Here is a 21642-nt window from a genome sequence, read left to right as displayed (position 1 = left end):
GTTATAGATTTCAGAGGGAACTGCTATTTAAAATGGATCTTTCCGCTATAAATCAGATACGGTCTAAGTAAGACAAATAATTCTCGAGTGCTCTTTATGCTGCGCAGACACTATCCAATTTAACTTGCGATACTTCAAAGTGAATGGAACATCGACTTGAACGTGCCCACTTGGGTGAAAGAAAGAATGGAAAAATCTGCAGCCAGCCACAGTGCCGGACAAGACATCAGCGTGACTCCGGCAGTAAGAAACGGAGGGTTTGTATTGTTCACTCAAATGTAAATATTCTATTCATACAAAGGCAAGATAATCTTTGTTTAATGGCTGCTTTCCAGATTAGATAATGTTTAACCAAACTAATGCAACGGATGTCTGAATGCAGAACTGATAGATAATTACCAGAATTAATTTATAAATGGAGCTGATAACGTGCGTTTAGACACTGTGCAGCAGCTCTGGAAGATTAATTTTAACATTGGCTGTGAAATGAACATTCAACCCAAGAAGGCAAGATTAATGTAATAATTATAGTTGAATGCATTGAATGACAAGCTTGAAATAGGGTGGCTTAAAAAACAAATATAAGAAGTCTGAATAGTGTCAAAATGTGTGAAGTGCAAAGTAATTTTAGGATTAAGATAACATATTAGCTTTTTAAACTCTGACTACAACCTAAATCCAAATTCAGTGCTCTAAACTCAAAAACGGACCTTCTGGTATGTTATTCGAAAGAATAATGAAACCATTTTCTATTTTGTCGATGTTACAAACCATATGGCACCATTCAGTTAGTGAACTACTAGCTTTCACTATCCATTCGATTTCAATTGGATAAAATCCACATTTTCCTATAGCTGAATACATTTTGGTCTTGAACAACTGTTTTTGAAAGAATCTGTTGAGTGAATCAATTACTCTTAAAGGGATAGTTGACCCAAAAATGAAAATTCTCATGATTTACTCACCCTCAAGCCATCCTACATGTAGGTGTACATGACTATCTTCTTTTCAGACGAACACAAGATATATTTAAAAAATATCCTGGTTCTCCCAAGATTTATAATGGTAGTGAACAGGGGCATGTTTTGAAGCCCAAAATAAATCCATCCATCCATCATACAAATAATCCATAATGGCTCCAGGGGGCTAACACTTCTGAAAACTTAAAACTTTATAAAGTAAAATAACTAGCTTTCGGCAGATGGCCATATGTATCGATTTGAAGTGGAAAAGTGAACTCTGACCCAATGCATGATGCAATGACAAACGTGGAAGCCTGGAGGATAGAGCAAAGCAAAACACCGGTCATAAATTAGAAGAGTAAAACAAGAAATTTTAAAGAGAAATGTCAGAGGATTTCAATATAATAGAAGAAGAGCTTCAGTTCATTGCCCAGCCCTATTTGTTTAAATCGCGAGAGGCGTCTAAGATTAAGATACTCCTACATCCTGCGTCATACATCACATGAGGGTTACTCATTTGCCGCAAGTCAACTTGCGCAGTATGCGTACGGTCGTCTGACGGAAGCTAGTTAAATTAGATTTAGTTTTCTTACAAAAAGAAAGCCTTTATTAACCCCCTGGAGTCATATGGATTATTTTTTTATGATGGATGGATGCATTTATTTTTGGTTTCAAAACACGCCCCCCCATTCACTACCATTATAATGGTTGCAAAGGCAAGGATATTTTTAAATATATCTCCAATTGAGTTCATCTGAAAGAAGATAGTCATTATACACCTAGGATGGCTTGAGGGTGAGTAAATCATGGAATAATTTTCATTTTTGGGTGAACTCTCCCTTTAATACTCAAAAAGATACTAATGCGTCATTACCTATTAATGTAATAATGTAACCTACAGAAAGATTCACGGATTGAATTAGCAAACAGCGAACAATTGTTTTTGGTGAACTGACATAAAAGATTTAATGCAATGATTAAAAATTCCCTATTTAATGCTCTTCTGGAACTCAGTAGGTTGGGAAAAAAAAAGCAATAGACTCATTCACAACGCAGAGCTGTTAGACCCTTCATTGGACACTTCAGAATGAAAGAATCCATTTTTGGGAGGAATTGACTCATTGCCCTCAAGAAGAAAAAAAGAAAAGCAAAAAAAACAAAAAAAACACTCTGAAAACACCATTTTGTTGCCTCTTGATGACATCAGCAGAAGATACAGGGGATGCAACTGGGATAAACTGATGAATTCAAGGTCAGTGTAATGTGGTTGGAAAGAAACCACCCAGTTCTTAAGCTCCATTTGAGCATGGGCATCACTAAGCAACGCCCAATGGAAACATGTCGTCTTAGGCTTGCGAGACCAAATTGGTCTTTCTTTTCTTAACAAAACCTGTTTTTTGGCTAATTGCCTTTTGAAGCTAGGAACAAGATGTGATTACATTTCAATCTAAGTTCATGATTACCAGAGATCTCTTTTTTCATTTCAGGCCATTACTGTGCAATTAAATATAGATTTCGCCAACAAACATTTGAGGGCAGGAGCCTGCCAATTCATCTTACTACAGACAACCATTATTAATCACAGAGACAATTAACACACCCACATGCATACACAAACACAAACCGTTCCCCAGACACAGTGCGCGGGAAAGATGCCTTTCCCAGACACATTACGTTTATATATCATTTAGGGCTGGAAAGTAGATGCTACAACCAACAGATGATGTCATTTTATTTCATCTGCAAACAATGCTTACATAAAAATCTGCATCTGCTGAGCTTTTCATCAATGCTTCTTGTAATAAATGTGAAAAGTGCTTTTGCAGTCCATGCATGGGTTTGCTATGAACTGGTAATGCTGTAATATGACACAAAAAGCTTTAAGATGTGACTCGAGACACATCCAGCTCTGTCCATCACAGACAAACTGCATTACCAGGAAGCCACATCTGCCAGAGTGACTTCCATTACTGCATTAGATGTTTGGATTTCTGACCTTTAGAAACATGAGTGAGCCAGAGAACATTTTGACCTTGTTCCAGCATCTTCTTCAAAATAAATAATAAAATAATGGGGAAAAAAGTATTGCATTGAAAAATCTACACTGAACATAAGATATAAGAGACAGTGGCCATGATGACTTAGTTCAGTATGGTTTAGCCTTTATACTAAAACATTTGGATTATTTGCATGTTCAAACAGGAGGATCATGGGAAATCATTAAAAAAAAAAAAAAAAAAAAATGTGTGTAATGTTGAACCTTACCACAAGGTTCAACAAAATCAATCACAGACAGTGACAGGCCAGTACAATTGAGAGTTTCCAAACAGTTCCTCTATTTAAGCCCTTGATGAGAAGATGGAAACTTTAAAGTTATTGTGTTTGTCTCTCTGATGAGAACCATTGACATGGGCCTCAAACTTTTATAGCAGTCAATCACGCAAAAGCAAACATCTTCGATTAGCTGAAGAGGGTCCGCATCATTTGTAATGGTTTTAATTAGACATGTTGACATTTTCAACATGTTGGCAGTGAAGCTGGTGAGCTACATCTGGTGGTCCAGACTCCTTATGAGGATCTACTTATTGATTATGTAAAAATCCCCACCAAGTCATCAAGGGCGTTTCTTCAGCTCTAAGTTTGTTATTCTTTGAACACTTAAATCTAAACACACTTTTAGACTGAGCTAGAGTCTTTGACCAATAATGCTTCTACAGTCTTTTCTACAGACTACAAAAGGCTTTTTTCAAATCTGAAATATATTTAAAAGAAGCAAGAATGTTGAATTACACTTACTTTTGTGGCAGGATCAGTGGCCAACCTGTCAAAAAGACATATGTATTCTCTCAAAAGCTAAATTTCCTTTGAGACCCAAAAATAAACCTCCACTAACTCCCCCATCCAGGAAAGGAAGACCCCACTCTGCCTGATGTCCCACTGGGCAAACTAAACAGTGCGTGAGTTCAAGAGCAAGGAAAACTTCCCGTAGTTCCGTTTACTCAAGATCAATGCCCTGCAACATACACAATACACAAAAACATTTCTTTATCTAGAGGAATGCCTGACTGGACATCTTTTCACAGTAAAGCATTGTGGATACACAACATGACAGATTTCCATTTGGTTTTAAGACTGGTATTATCGCTAATTCTATTATTTTTAGTGTGAGAAGTATAAAAATTGGCAGGCTAAACCTGAAATAGGCCTTTTATTCAGAGTTCAGCACAAACAGTGGATGTTGGAATAGTATCCGGTCTAAGAATGTCAAAAGTTAGTTGACACTATAATGATCAACGGTCAAGCAAGTCTGAATGATTTGAATATGTAAGGTCAAGCTAAGCACAATGCAAATCATGGTGTGCATCTATTATATACAGTAGCAATAGCATTGCAAAATATTATATTACAATAATCTCCAGAAAGATAGCAGGATTTCCTGAAAAATCACTTCAATCGCGGTTTACGTCATTTTTTTATCTTTGTTCCATTGTTTTACATTGTTTGAAATTTGTGTCTCTGATCTTTACTGTATTATTGGCAGCACAATTGTTTTCAACACTTAAAAAAGAAATGTTTCTTGGGCACCAATTTGGAATATTAGAAATATTTCTGAAGGATCGTTTGACATTGAAGAGTGAAGTAAGGGTTGCTGAAAACTCAGCTTCAAAAGGGGAAAATGCATTTTAAAATACATTAAAACAGAAAACACATATCTTATTATTGTAATAATATTTGAATGTTTTTAATGTAAATTTCAATCAAATAAATGCAACCTTGGTTTGCAAAATAAAAAATCTTACGGACCTCAAACTTTTGACCAGTTGTGTATATATGTTAACCCTCTTACATACAAGAGAGGGTTTGATTATTTAGTAATTTAGCATCCATTTTCTTCTCTTTTCAAAATGGGTATAGAAGCAATTTCACTTGTATTGGTATTGACTACTAAAATTACAGCGTTCTGACAACCCAAATCCAGTCTATCCCATAAACTACTCTACAAATACCCTTCCCTGCCATATTGCAGCTGATGTCAGAGCTAGAGATGTTTATATGCATTATAGTGATGACAGAAGAGATAACTTGGACGTAGGACAACATGAACGTTGTTCGAAAAGCAATGACTCAACCTCCAAGATGTTATATGCGATCACTCACAGCCAAAGGAAGCCTCAGTGACTGCTGCTGCTGGGTTTGATTTACTCCCTCCTCTCATTTCTACTGAAAATGTAACAAAACTAAAAAAAAAAAAAAAAAGACAACTCAGTCAGTGCAGGCTGTCTTGGTCTCCTCAGAGACTGATATTGGTATCACAGATAACAGAAGTTTGATGTCAGATAGATGTTGAAAGACAAAACTGATGACAAACAGCAAGTGCTGCATTAGACATTCAGACACATCCTCCATGGGGCCAATTAACAACTTCTCAGTGTCAAACTGAGAGACCATATGCAGACAGCAATGTGAAGGCACACAAACTACTCTCTATAAGCTTTACATTTGGACTGTCATCAGTTATATACATCATGCTGACATACACTTTAAAAAGAAAATATTACAGACATAGAAACACAAACTAAATTAATTTAAATGAATTATTCACCAATAAAATGGCAATTTCATCATCATTCACTCACCAAATCTTTCCCTCTGCCATAGTTCTCAAATCCCATTCATCAGTGACGTCAAACTTCACAGGTTCTCGCATTTTTCATGACCGTCAAGGCAAATTTGAATCAAATGCCAATGAGATTTGAGAACTGCTGCAAAATGGGAAAATGAAGCTTCACGCAAAGCTATCATATGGAATCAGAGGACATGTTCTTTTATGACACTTTCAGCATGGTTTTATTGTTCATCAGTAACCACTGGCTTTCAAAAGAGCAGCTAAACATTTGTGACAAAATGTTTTTTCAATTGAAGAAAGAAAGTCATATGAGTTTGCAAAGACATGAAGGTGGGCAAAAAAATGACAGCATCCTTTGATTTTTCCTGTACAGATGACACCATTGTCAAAATCAAGATCCCCGTCCACATGGATCCACAAAAGCGACTAAAAACACTGTAGTATGCATGCCAGGCCAGTAGTTGGCGATGTCACTTTGTAAAGAAACACTACATGCCTATAGACTGAACAGGTAATGCGCACGGGCATGACGTCACAGTTTTCAAATTTGCATTTTTGTAGTTTACAGATGCGATAATGTAATCATTTTCAAAAACTTGCACTTTGAAACCCATTTTCAAAGTTTGCATTTTCAGGCCCTCAAAACTTCATAAACCGCATTTTTTAAAATGTTTTTTAACTAAAAACAGTGTCACGTAAACACCCCTCAATTTGGGGGTGAATTAAAGCAGGAAATAACTTAAACCACTGTAACGCAGTTCGTATGTACGGGAAGGAGGAGGCGGGAACTGGCAAACGTTTAACAAAACTTTAATTCCAAAATAAACAAAGAACAAAACGAAAGTAACGCCGTCAGACCCTCGTGGACGTCTGCCGGCCACACAAACATAATAAAACATAAAATAATATCCAGGCCTGGTCCGCTCCCATCCTTCACTGTCTTCGCTCCTCCTTTTATGCTTCTGGAGCTCCTCCGTGAGGAACTCACGGCCGGTGCGCCTCGCAGGTAAAGCTAATTATCTTCTCGCGTCACCGGCCTCGCACTGTTCCCTCACGGTTCTTACCCGCCCTGCTCGTCACAACCACAAAATTATGTTCTTTTAAATAAAACACCTGTCTACTAGAGATACAAAAAACAGTACAATGCCTGTACACAAGAATGTCCCATGCTAATCATACCATTTGGACTTTACATAATATTCTAAAGCCTTTATTAATAAATACCAGAAACTAATCCTCCTATCTCCCTGATCTCTGTAAGAAACCAAACGGGCACTGCCCATCTGGCATGATGTCAGATATGGAAAGCAGACGGCTCACATGCCCTAGTTTGCTTACATGAGGTTGGCAAAGTCATCTCTGGCTTGCAAAGCCGGCCACAGGATTGCTGAATCAAAGGTAATCTCAATGATAAGATCAGTGTATAAAAGGAACTGTGGAACAGAAACCTTAGAGAAATGAAAGCTTTACTGAGCCTGAGCCAAAAACAACATCATCTGTTGACTTTGCATAAATGCATTACAAGATTTGTGCAAATATTTAAAGATCTATAAAAAGACATAAAGAGGGAATACTTTTTGAATTACTGAAAGGCCCCGTAAAATGACTTACAATTCACTGCTTCTTATACAAAGCAGTAAATGCAACAATTAAAAAAAAAATAATATGGTAATGTGATCTAATACTGATATGATCTTTAATAATTCAATGTATTTTAAATAAATGTGTATGTTTTAATATATAACTATGTATGTTTTAATATAATGTTTTAATATAATATATTTAATATATATAAAAATTTTAATATATTAATGTAAATCTGAATTTGGGTCAATGGCATGACGGGTCATTTTCTGTCCAAAGGCCTTAAATTAATAATAATAAAAAACAAAGATATGACATCCATAGTATGCAAGGTAGTACAACCAGATCTCTTTTATTGAATCCAAAAGGTTTTAATTATATTTTGCTAAATATAAAAGGTATTTTAAAGATTTTGAAGTGTCAAAAGGTCATTCGGTTTAACCATCCAATGTCCAGTACAGCCCTTTCATTTGTGATTAAAATATCTTAAAATTTAATAAATGTATATATTTTTTTTTTCTGGCATGATTTTATAACATCATATATCAACATAGTGCAAAATGGTATTAAAATTATGTGTAAAAATCATTGCTTTGTTATGAGAAAGAATGTCCAGAAAAATGAATTTCATTGATGTCACTTGGAGTAACCAACATAAAAGGTACCAATTTGGATCAAGTCATGCGGTCAATATCATGTGACAGAATGTGACATCGTTCAGACGCCTGCAAATGACCACATGGTTGTGAAGCAAAGTTACCAACTCTCCCTTAACTATTTGAAAAATGCATGTTTTTACTTGCTCATACACGTCCTGAAACCTCCGGTTATTTGGTAAAACTGCAATAAAATATGGAAAATGTTTAAATATTTTAAAAACATTCTAAATATAAAATGTTCGACTGTCCTTTTGCTAGCTAGCTATCAGCCTGTTAGCATTGTTTGAAAATATTGTCATTCGGTATAACTTTTTTGGTGATGATTTTGTCCATGTAAAAAAAAAAAAAAAAAAAGACAAAAGCAGTGTTAACGGATTATAAAAACCACATAATCTCATTGTTAACACTTAATAAAACTTCAAAATTCATTATATCTCCATTATGTTTTTTGTACACTTTTAAAAACCTTATTTGTTAATGACCCATATAAAGTTACAACTATATAGGCCTATTTGCATTTATAACTATATATATATTCAGATTTGTATATTCAGGCTTATAACTATATATTCAGATTTACATAATGAGATTTCATATAATTATTTCCAATTCCAATTAATCCAATAAACGAAGTAAAAAAGCTGAAAAAAACAACAGAAAAAAAACTAAATAATGCTCTGGTCTTCAGCGGAAGATGTGTGTCCTGGCACGTACACGTTTGCAGGGATGATCAGATCATTTCTGACAGGTTGATACACAAAGGCAATGCATCCATTCCCTGTTCCAAGAAGGAGGAAAAAAAAAAAAAAGCAGGCACGTCATTGTTCATTTGAGCCAACAGGCAACACAACTGAGGCTTATTTCTCATCACTGAGCGCTAATGGCGTGCACAGGCAGAAGAGTGAATAGAGACCACACAGCTCTCCACAAAGCACAAAAGCTTCTTGGCCAGGTCATGTCCCAGCTTCCTCTGCAGGCACAGACGCTGCACAGGAGACACTAGAAGGTAGACCAAAGAAAAGAGAGACTTGCTTTATTTTTTTAAGTGCACTATAGCATCCTCCATAGATGCTAGCAACAGGGGGGTTTTGTGCTTCAAATGGATCAGATGCTTTACTGACACAGCACCCCCCCACAATCCACAGGGCACTGCTAATCCTATTAAAATGAAGGCAGGCCGGCACAGGACAGGAACATGGCATTAGATGCATCAAGAACATTAGCTCTAAATCAAAGCTCTTGTCTCCGACCATTACCAATCTAGTGAAATTAAAGGAAATTATTTGAGATCTGTGTGTAATGATCAGGGGGTAAAATTACATCAACATTTTGTGGAATTGCTTCCATCTAAGTATCCCCTGAAGCACGAGCACACTAATTCACAAATAAAATTGTGAAAAAGTTCATTCTCGCCTCTAATGTAATTTCTGAGAGTGTTTGTAGTAGTTAATATTGTGACTTTGACTTGAACCGTAAGATATATATATATAAAATATTTCTGCTACTCAGATACAGCCTGAAAAAAAAAAAAAACCTCTTATATTGAAAGGTGCACAAAAACTATGAAAGAGTAAAACAGAACTCAAGTGTCTTTGTATTTACATTGTATATGAACTTTGCTGAAAGTGAAGTTTTGCTTCAAGTTTAGCTGTGACTTCCGTACTGTTTTTAATTAATTTATTTATTTACTTATGAACGGCTGAACAGCCGCTGACGGCCTGGAGCTCGCATCTCCGAAAACGTCTTAACAAATTGTAAAGTAGTCGCTATGATTAAATATGAGTCACATATTTCAGGTGTAAACAATTACATTATCACCTAAAAAAAAAAAAAAAAAAAGTTTGTGGTACTACAAGTGTAGTAATTGTAAAAAAAAATACAGTGGATTTGCTCGGCAGCCATGACAGTCACTTCAAGCGGAGCGATACAAATGGTAAAAAGTAGTGCTGTTATCACTGGAATAATCGCACGGCTCTCAGCCAATCAGATTCGAGAACCAGAAAGAACTGTTGTGAGTGTATGTAAGCAATAAGGTATGAGAGGCTGTGCTGTATCGTGAATAAGTCACGGCACACTGTCTTTATGAGTGTGTCAGTCAGTAGCGAAGACTTTTACACTGAAATGACTGAATTGTTGTGAACACGGAACAAGACGCAACTGACAGATGCTTTAACTAGCAATGTCAGTCACAGGAAAACCCCTCAACTGTTAAAAGGACAAGATAAGACATCGGACATTTAAACTGATTTTTTATCATGAACATAGGACTGACCTGAAGGAAAATGCTAAATCTAAATGCAGGTAATAAACTCACTCACTCGATCTCTTTCTCAAAATACTCTTCTAGTTCTACATAGTACAGTAAGCGTCAATGAATAATATCATCCGAGAACAAACAGTTTACATTGCTAAGAGTGGTTGCTAAGGGTGTTGTGTAGTGATACACAGAACCACTGGGTGAAGCAGTCATTATATTATATTATATTATATTATATTATATTATATTATATTATAATATAATATAATATAATATAATATAATATAATATAATATAATATAATATAATATAATATAATATAATATATTATATTATATTATATTATATTATATTATATTATATTATATTATATTACAATACATTACATTACATTACATTACATTACATTACATTACATTACATTACATTATATACAGTACAGTCCAAAAGTTTGGAACCACTAAGATTTTTAATGTTTTTAAAAGAAGTTTCGTCTGCTCACCAAGGCTACATTTATTTAATTAAAAATACAGTAAAAACAGTAATATTGTGAAATATTATTACAATTTAAAATAACTGTTTTCTATTTGAATATATTTCACAAGGTTATTTATTTCTGTGATGGATTTTCAGCATCATTACTCCAGTCTTCAGTGTCACATGATCCTTCAGAAATCATTCTAATATGCTGATCTGCTGCTCAAGAAACATTTAATGTGTACAATTGTACAAAATATTTGTGTACAATATTTTTTTTCAGGATTATTTGATGAATAGAAAGTTCAAAAGAACAGTGTTTATCTGAAATCTAATCTTTTGTAACACTATAAATGTCTTTACTGCCACTTTTGATTGATTTAATGCATCCTTGCTGAATAAAAGTATTAATTTCTTTAATTTCTTTTTTTTTTAAATGTATAATGCTACAGAAGCTTTGTATTTCAGATAAATGCTGTTCTTTTGAACTTTATTCATCAAGGAATCCTGAAAAAAAAAAAAGTACACAACTGTTTTCAACATTGAAAATAATCATAAATGTTTATTAAGCAGCAAATCAGCATATTAGAATGATTTCTGAAGGATCATGTGACACTGAAGACTGGAGTAATGATGCTGAAAATTCAGCTTTGCATCACAGGAATAAATTACTTTGTCAAATATATTAAAATAGAAAACAGTTATTTTAAATTGTAATAATATTTCACAATATTACTGTTTTTACTGTATTTTTAATTAAATAAATGTTGCCTTGGTGAGCAGATGAAACTTCTTTTAAAAACATTAAAAATCTTAGTGGTTCCAAACTTTTGGACTGTACTGTATATATATTATATTATATATATAAAAAAAAAAAAAATAGTGAAGCTAATAAAGGAATTATGACCAAAAAGTATTAGAATATAATATTCTAATAATAAAAACTGAACATTCAAAATAATAATAATAATAATAATAATAATAATAATAATAATAATAATAATGTATTTGTAGTATTCTTTGTTTGTTTTTTTTTGTTTGTTTTTTTGTAACCCTTGGACAAAGGTGAGAACGGGACTCTAGTCATTTGCGTACAGTTTATAAGTAGGCTTAATGCTAACTTAATTAGTGGCTAACGTGATTAGTTCAATAATTGAAGGGGGCAGAAAGAAGGCGGCCAAAATAATGAATCTAGACAGATAATCTGTTAGGTTTTAATTAAATGACAGCCACAAAGACGCAGCACGATTGCGGAGGTAGCCATGCGATCATACAGCATGTCCAATAAAGTTAATCTGCACTGCAGTCTTCTACTGTGCAGTAAACCTGCCGTACATATGGCCTCCCTCTTTCAGCCCTGATTACGGCCTGTCCAGGCCTGTCTGATTTAGAAGGCCTGAAAGGCCATCAGCTGTGACCAACAGCCCTTTTTAGAGCCCCATGGGCAGCGACGGGTCAGGCCGCACTGGCCTGTAGTTCATTTCGGCTCACACATCACAAATGACAATCATCTGCCATGGCAATCACAGAGAGAAGCTGCTCCCTCAGAGGGCCAATGGAGTGGGATGACGGCCATCCAATTTCAGTCTGTTCTGACAAAGCTTCACTTCAGTAATCAAGCTGGAGGGAGAGCCCCCCTCTGCTGCTTACCAAGACGATTGAGTAGAGAGGGGAAAAACCTCGGCTTGCTCCCAATCCCGACGTTTCAGTCTAGACGCCATCTGGACAATGGACATGGTTATCAAGAGGCACCTGCATGATTTAAGTATTTTAGCTGTTGCTTTTAAAAAAAATTAGAAGATAATAGTTTTCTCTAATGTTTGATGTCTATAAAGTAGTAATTTGCAAGTTATTAATCATAGTAAAGCATAATTTTGAGGAAGGAATACAGAGCTTTGATCTGATGCTTAATAGCTATGCACTGTAAAACTTAACGTTAAGTTTTGAAGTATGTTTTCCAACAACAACAACAAAAATCTAATTTACCAGAAAACATTATTTACTAAAGTCTTTCAACTTTAACCCACTGGGATCAGTGTTGGTGCCATCACTTGCATTTTTGTATACCATACATTTGTACAGTTCATTTCATGTTTAATTCAATGTGTTGTCATTTCTTTGTAATTTCTTTTGTGAAATTTACTAGCAATTTCTGAGGCATATATTCTAGTAAACCATGTACAAATACTGAAAACTGCTTTTGTTCCAATTCCAACTTCATTCCAGATTTTTACAAAGGGTGAAGATACCAATTCATCACAAAAGTTTGTTGCAAAATATATATCACTGATACTTTGGATCCCTACATTGATATTTTGTTATAAATCATATATTTCAAGTAGAAGGTCATCTACAAAGTTGTTTCTATGCACAAACGTGTGAGAGAGATTGAAGGCGATTCCTCAAATTCACTCTGATTATGATACTGTGATGTAGCTGGAGATACCAGTCCTAATTTTTAGGCTGCATGCCTTTACAGAACATTTCAGAATACACATCTGCACTGGTATTTCTATCCAAGACATACAGAATGGTGTTTTTCAGTCAGTTTAAACCACAGCAGGACTGCAGTAAATTGGAGAAATGGTTGGTCTGAGGTTACAGCCCTGAGAAGGTCGACCTTACGAGGTCATGGCCGAAGTAATTGTTAGTCAGATTACTCAGCGAGAGACACTGAAACCCCACAACTACAGTAGAGCGGGTTGTGTTTAATAGTGTTTGTGGTTTGTCAGAAGGCCGCTGACCCAGAACTCAGAGGTTAGAATACGTCACAGAGAGAATGGTCCAAGAGGATCCTCAGAGAACAAAAACTCTTATACAAATCCACAACTATTAGTCCACAATCCTGTGCAAATCCAGGTGTTTCTGAGGGCAGTGACAACACTGTTTTCCAGTCTAGCAATACACTAATTTACACTTTTGCAATATACTAATAAAAATGTGTAACTTCAATGCTTTGGAAACCTTTTGTGCAATGGAAAGGTTCTATGAATGTTAAATGTTCTTCATGGAACCATCAATACCAATGAAGAACCTTTATTTTTAAGAGTGAAATATAATATAATATTATATTTATATAAAAAAAGTAGCAGTTTTTTCCTTTAAATATTTGTGATGATCGAAATATCAGATTTTACAGAGAAAAAAGCAAATACTATAAAACATTTTTCTTTTAAATCTACATTAAATCTTGCTAAATTAATTCCACTGAGATTGTCATAAAACACATGCGTCACAGATCTTTTCTTGTTTGTATGTCAGAGTCGATTCACGCATGTCATGACTTACACCAGTTATGTAGCGGTTCCTTATAAAGTTACAAGCCAACTGGTTACAGGTTGCTGACCAAACCCAATTTAACTAGCATTTGCCTCTATGACCGCGTTAACTTTGGGCTCCGATTCCATCTATACACCCATGCAATGGCAGACCACTGTCACGCCATTATGAACTTAAAGCAAAAATATTTATAATGCCGTGAAAGCGAATGCAGCTGTTTCACATGCAGCTTTAAGTGAAATGGCACAGGTGGCTGTTCAATCTGGTGTTTTATTTTATGACATCTCTACTCAAACCAAAAGATGAGGCAATACGTTTCCCTCATTTTGGATGTGCCAAAATACTCCCTGAAGTTATATGACTTAACCCGCAGCTTGAAGTCTCTTAAACTCGCAAGCCACTGGCACGCACTTGGTGTAGTTTTGCACTGTCTGTGCATAAAAATTGATGAGCCTTAGTTTTAATCCTATCCCAAAAGTTCTTAGCATAGAAGTCAACCAGTTTCGCAGGGAAACACATTGCACTAATTAATAAAGAGCAATGCAGCAAACACAACAGACTGACAAACAAAAGAGTCTCTACAGTGTCTGACTGAAGTACGAACAGACACATCGCACTTGACCACAATATGCCAATGATCCGAGCGCGTTCTCGTAAGGGACTCTTTGAGTCAATGGCATAATTGTAGTCATCTGGATTGCTGATGTCTACATCAAACTCCCCATGAATCCTTCTCAAACAAAAGTACAGAAGAGGAGTAACAAAAAAATAAAAAAAGAGAAACACCCACAATGCTTTGCAAACATGACCATCTGGACTGAGCTGTTGGAGGATTAAAAGGGGGCCATGTAGGGGTGGTGTGAGCTGTAGTGTGTCTCTAGCTCTAATTTTTCTCTCTCCGATATAATTACAGGGTACCGCTGGGATGGACGGATTGAGGAGAGAGATGCTCCGAGTCTGGGTTGCCGCCCTTGGATCTCGACATCACCACAGAGCCAAAGTGTGCGGTCGGATCCACAGGGTGGACACTCCAGCAGCGCCTGAGGAGAACAGAGCCAGACAGCACCACAAAACCCAAACCAACAGCGCAGACTATTTAAAGCGCACAACAGCTCATCCCTGCAGCCTCAGCTAAACAGGCTTGGTAACTAAACTACCAGCAGAACCACTCGGAAAACTGCTTAATGGAGAGTCAGTGGCGAAGTTTAATATGACATTCAGTTCTTACCGCATAAAGATAAAAGCACCAAAGAAATGCTTTTTTTCCCCTTTTTTTTTGAAGCACACTTTTGAAACAATATTTTGTATATCACATCTAATAAAAAATATTATATTTTTCTACTATAATACATATTTTCACACTAAATCTCCAAAATAATGTAGAAACAACAAAGACAGTATGTTTTATGTATTCGTTTCATCTTTTTATTAAGTACTATGAATGAAAGCAAGTATCACCAATACCAATACTGCTACTGATGTTTCAATTTAAATGGATCTTTTTATAAATTCTGAGGATGAAATTAATAATTATAGCCAATTCATCATTACAGTATAATTGCATGCCATCATTTTTAACATTTAAAAGGCTTTAAAAAAAAGAAAAAAAAAAAAAGAACAGAATTTAAGTGAACTTAATATACATAGAAACCCATTTATAATAAATGTCATATAGCTTTGTACCTTTACAGTGTTGAATATAGTATTGCAATATATAATACTGTCAATGTTAAATCTCTGTTTGAATGAGAGCTGTCAGTTAATTTTTAGCATTAATCAAGTAAATTACTAGTTTAAACATCTGGTATCAATATTTTAGATCATCTCGATACAAGGTCAGTCTCGCAAGTATTTATACATATATGGGTCATTGACGAATAAGGTTTTTAAAAGTGTAAAAAAAACAACAATGGAGATATAATAATTTTGAAGTTTTATTAAGTGTTTATGAGATTATGTGGTTTTTATAATCAATTAAAGGTGCCATCCAACGTTTTTTACAAGATTTAATATAAGTCTAAGGTGTCCCCTGAATGTGTCTGTGAAGTTTCAGCTCATAATACCCCATAGATTTTTTTAAATAAATTTTATAACTGCCTATTTTGGGGCATCATTAAATATGAGCCGATTTATGCTGTGCGGCCCCTTTAAATCTCGTGCTCTCCGCCCCTGTAGCTTGCGCTTGCCTTAAACAGTGCCTAAACAAAGTTTACACAGCTAATATAACCCTCAAAATGGATCTTTACAAAGTGTTCGACATGCATGCGGCATGCATGCGTCGGATTATGTGAGTATTGTATACTGTTATATTGTTTACATTTGATTCTGAATGAATTTGAGGCTGTGCTCCGTGGCTAACGGCTAATGCTACACTGTTGGAGAGATTTATAAAGAATGAAGTTGTGTTTATGAATTATACAGACTGCAAGTGTTTAATAATGAAAATAGCGACGGTTACGTGAATACAGTAAGAAACCATGGTAACTTTAACCACATTTAACAGTACATTAGCAACATGCCAACGAAACATTTAGAAAGACAATTTACAAATATCACTAAAAATATCATGATATCATGGATCATGTCAGTTATTATTGCTCCATCTGCCATTTTTCGCTATTGTTCTTGCTTGCTTACCTAGTCTGTTGATTCACCTGTGCAGATCCAGATGTAACTGGCTGCCCTTGTCTAATGCCTTTCATAATGTTGGGAACATGGGCTGGCATATGCAAATATTGGGGCGTACACCCCAACTGTTACGTAACAGTCGGTATTATGTTGAGATTCGCCTGTTCTTCTGAGGTCTTTTAAACAAATGAGATTTATATAAGGAGGAGGAGACAATGGAGTTTGAGACTCACTGTATGTCATTTCCATGTACTGAACTCTTGTTATTTAACTATGCCGAGGTAAATTAAATTTTTCATTCGAGGGCACCTTTAACACTACTTTTGACATTTTTTACAAGATGAAAAAAATTGTCAACAAAAAAGTCCAAAACTTTGGTTTTACCGAATGACAATATTTTCAAACAATGCTAACAGGCTGATATCTAGCTAGCTAACATAAGGACAATCAAACATTTTACATTTACAAGTTTTTAAAATATTACAACATTTTCCATGTTTTACAGCAGTTGTACCGAATGACCTGATGTTTCGGGACATGTGTGTGAGCAAGTGAAAACATTAATTTTTCAAATAGTTAAAAGAGAGTTAGTTACTTTGCTTCATGACCATGTGGTCCTTTGCAGGTGTCTGAATGAAAAATATGATTAACCAATATCATAGTCTACCATTGTCCACTTTTCACGGTCCAAACAAATCCAATTCTACATTATTTTCAGCTCCACATTCTTTTACACTGAAAAACGTCACATTATAGAAGATAAATACATTGCAAATGTCATTTCATGCTGTCTTCAGAAGTACTTATGGAGGAAGTAGTCAAAACTTATCCGATGCTATATGACATGAAAGAGGAAAAAAGAAAAATTTGCCATTTTAGGAACTCCTTCATCCAATTCAAAGCCTTCTCCTTTCCAAAACCACAAACCCCAAATAAATACAGCCTGCAAGAACTTGAAACGGCAATGGGTTTGCCCTCAATTTCAGGTGAATGACGACGATTCCTCATGCGAGTTCATCTATCAGGCCTCTGGACAGGTTCACAGCAGGCCACAGAGATGAGGCCATAACTCAGCCCTGGCATCTATCCACTCTTTTCTCCATCTCTGCTCTGGGTGTGGGGATTATGGCATCACCGATATGAGCTCCACAAGTTATGGCCTCCACTCAGCGGTGCAGGTGTCAGGGTCGAGTGTGATTTGGAGACAGAGACCAGATACGGAGAGCTCCCTGGGGAACGCTGGGACACACAGCACTAAAGTCTAGCTTACTGAACGTCTAATAGACCTGAGTGATGGTATGTCACTACAGTGCAAACAGTTCACGGATAACGGTGGAGGAAGCAGCTGAAGTTTTTAATGAGGAAGCAATAGAAAATGTAGTAGTTATTTCTCATATTATTAGATGGACAATTTCCATTTAGATTTACAGCAACTTTGTCTTTTCAGAAATGGATTTAACAGTGCATGCATCATATACAAAGCCACAATACAAAGAGACGCAGATGCACTTTTAAAAGTCAACTTATTTAAATCAGGAGTGAAATGTTTTTTCACTTAGAATTCTGTTATAATCCTTAAGACAATAATTCCTGTTATAAACGTCTTCCAACACGAAACAGCCGTGAGTTGTCTGAAAATGGAGCTACATGTCATGCCTAAAAAGTGACCAGACATATAATTCATGCTGCCTTTGCCATCAAAATTTCACATTTTTCAGCTTTTTAGCCAGCATTTTGAAGCGAGTGTTTTGTGCATTACTCTGGTTGCAATATATATGTGCAGAACCACTTTGCTAAGTGCTCCGTTTCCTGCCTCCACATTAAAAATCATAACCCCCATTCCTCAACCCTTTTATTATGCTCCAAAATCAAATGCCAACCTCCCGTATTTAATAAAGCCCTTATACGACTAGGGATATCTGATAGTGTTCTCTTAAATGTTACCAATGCTGGTCCTCACAAGCCTGTGGTTCAATAACAGAGTTCAGTGCAGTGATTTAGGAGATGGTTCTCGTTTACATATGTGATATCAGAATTCAAAAAAAGGCTCCAACATGTCACATCTGCTCTTTCTCAGCGCAAATTAAACGATAACTAGCACAGGGTCCGTAACACTGCCCAGGACCGGCCTGACACTTGTTTCTGTGCACTTTCCACCTCAGGGAACGCTGTGAGATAAAATGTCATTTTAGTTTTTAAATGATGCCTGCTACTAATTATAAACATGAGGCATTTTAAAAAAACACTGCTTGAAAAATCTGTTCAGACTGCACCTTACACAACAATACCTATATACAGTGCACAATCTGCATAGTACTACACTAGTAACTGGTACTTTGGTATTATTGCCCAGAGGACTGTACTTGCTCAGCTATGTTATGAGTAAAAAGAATGAGAAATGCACGTCTTGACGACCTGAGGAAAACGAGGGACCCCATTTTTAAAGATTTCACACATTTCTGAGATAGACATGTACGCTAAGAAAGAAAAACATGGTTAGCCTATGGTTCGTATAGCATAAGAAAGCTGTTAGGCATCTAATTAAATGATTTAGTCACTGTAAATTTAGGAATCTAACCCTGGAGACACATTCATTTCACAATTTGAGACAGTTGACGCGTTCATCGCTTGATTGCTCTCTGGATTATTGCTTCTCAACTGTGCGTAACTGTCGTGCAGCTCTAGGTTTCTTTAAAGTTATTATAACTTGCCCTAACGCTACTTAGGAAAATAAATGTGTCATCCCCATGGGGTGCAAGGGTGAATAGATTATGAAGAGCTACTGTTCTCCCTATGAGAGAGTTTATGGATATTTGGCTTTGCCATTCATTAAAAACAAGTGGTTGGACCAAGTTTTTAGTTATTTGTTTAACAATACATATTTAATATTACTAGGTTTGGGAAGTGGAAACAGATATTTAAGATATTTTCACGACGTTCTGGTTCATAAGTCGGTTCTTCTTAATGAATCAAAAACATGCCTTGCGACCGGTCTTACGTCGAAGTCTGTCCCCCCTATGTTTCCCATAGGTAACTGGTATAGGGTCAGAATTAGTTTTAGTTTTAGACAGTCCATAAGAAACATAGGGGGAGCAGACTTCACACAACACCGGTACAGTCCAATTACCAAACAAATAATGAGTCGGTTCCTTTTAGGGAATCAAAAACACGTAAGAATCAGTCGGAGTGGTTCCTGACTTAATCTGACTCGCTCACTGATATCCTACGTTCGTAATGTCAGAAACTGTACTTATGGCTTGTGAGACTTAAGTTTTTTAATATGACAATGTGTAAACAGTTGTATTTATGTTATGTTGCCACACATTTGTTTTAGTAGACCAATATCATTTAATATAGCCTATAAATTTAGTTCTAACTGATCGCAATTGTCCCGTTTCTTAAAAAAAGTAATTGAAAAGTCACTAAAAGTCACTGTGTTAACACTTTTTATTTTCATTTTGCATTTGTTATAGCCTATCTGTTTTATAGAAATCTGAGATCATCGTATCAATTTGGCAAAAGAATGCAGTAAGCACGCGTCAAGGATCGCATGCAATAAGAATTCAAATTTAGGCTATTTATTCCTCAAAAGTATTAAAAGGATCATAAACGGAACCGGACATATAATTCCTATTCCTAAATATCACCGTCTGACTCTAATCCTAAATTACGAGGCTCAGTCACCTCGGGCGGACAATTCCTCCAAAAATTAACGAGCAGATTGTGATATTCTCGGGCATCATTACCTTCCCTACAAACACAAATAGATAGCATGTGATTCGCGTCCTTGAGCACATTGGAAAAAAAAACAAAAAAAAAACAAAAAAAAAAAAAACAGCACAACACTCAGTGTTTCAAACTTGCAAGACTGGCTCTGTTTATCTGCTGACAGTTGTCATGCTCGCGCCGCCATTCCCTGCGTTGTCGCAACATGTAACAGAATCAAAAGAACAAAAGCGCCGCTACTACATTCGGCTCAACCTTCTCCGGTTGCTATGAAACCGCTGAACTCACTAGGATGATCAAGAACGTGCAGATGTATCCGATTCATTCACTGGCATACCTGTCATCGTAGCAGAAATCGGCGTCCAGTGTGTTGACATACAGGAGCAGTGCCACGGCGCTGCACACCAACTCTGCGATCATCTCTCAAAAAGAAAAGAAGGAAAGGAAATGAAAGAGTAGAGGGATGATATTAAAGCCCTTCTTTGATTTCTCTCTTCGTCTTTGTCAAAATGCCTCTGCCAAAAAACAATATCATCCGAGTCCCCATCCTTGCAAATAGTTGAAATGAATTATCCAGACATCCTCCTCTTAACCCATGTTATTTGCGGAAAGAATCCTGTAAGGTAGAGTGGATGGGGCACGTGTAGTATTTACAGTACGGTCTACTGTGTTTGGGCGTCCTTACACCGAGAGTGTTGAGATGATGCATAGTGGACGCCGAATAAATGTCGTGATTGAGCCGCGTGTGGTTACTGGTTCCAGTGCGCGTGCGCAGAACCCCTCCTCCTGGGTATGTATATACACACACACACACACGGTCTGACTTAACCCTCTATTGCACGCATTATAAAATGTTTACACAATGTTTGATTCACTTTTCTAGCATAAAATGAACCTAATTAGTGAAATTAAACATTTTGAACAATACTATTTGGGGGTGTTGATTTTTAAGTACCATAATTCAGTACCATTATTGAAATAAATCAGCCATTTCGCGCAATACAAATGGCCTTTGGCGCCTTTAGCACTCTTCGCTGTGTTAAAGGGATAGTTCACCCTAAAAATTTATATTTTGTCGTCACTTACTCACCCTCAAGTTGTTCCAAACCTGTATGAGTTTCTGTCTTCTGTTGAACACCAAAGAGATATTTTAAGTAATGTTGGTAACCAGACAGTTGACGGTAGCCATTGACTTGCATAGTATTTTTTCCTACAATAGAAGTCAAAACTGTTTGATTTTCTTTAAAATATCTTCTTTGGTAAGTAAAATATCTTCTTAAGTAAGAGTAAATGATGACAAAATTGGGTTACACTTTATTTTAAGGTGTCTTTGTTACAATGTAATTATACATTACTGAGTACTTACTACAGGGTTAGGATTAGGGTTTAGTTTAGTTAGCGTTATTTGCATGTAATTATGCATAATATAGTTATTACTATAGT

At 36.0% G+C, this 21642-nt stretch overlaps 1 protein-coding gene across 2 annotated transcripts in view; it reads right to left on the bottom strand.

Annotated features, from left to right (window-relative positions):
* tmtc2b (transmembrane O-mannosyltransferase targeting cadherins 2b) overlaps positions 1–20903 on the bottom strand; it is a 132053-nt gene extending 111150 nt beyond the window's left edge. For both annotated transcript variants that reach the window (XM_067389208.1, XM_067389209.1), the window contains exon 1: positions 20537–20903. In XM_067389208.1, coding sequence (XP_067245309.1) covers positions 20537–20619 — 83 coding nt within the window. In that variant the 5' untranslated portion in view covers positions 20620–20903. The remainder of the gene's footprint in view (positions 1–20536) is intronic.
* Between the last annotated feature and the right edge of the window lie 739 nt (positions 20904–21642).

Source organism: Chanodichthys erythropterus, chromosome 7, assembly GCF_024489055.1.
Source record: "Chanodichthys erythropterus isolate Z2021 chromosome 7, ASM2448905v1, whole genome shotgun sequence".
NCBI lineage: Eukaryota > Metazoa > Chordata > Actinopteri > Cypriniformes > Xenocyprididae > Chanodichthys > Chanodichthys erythropterus.
The sequence above is the reverse complement of the archived record's forward strand: the minus strand, read 5'-3'. Positions and strand labels throughout refer to the sequence as shown.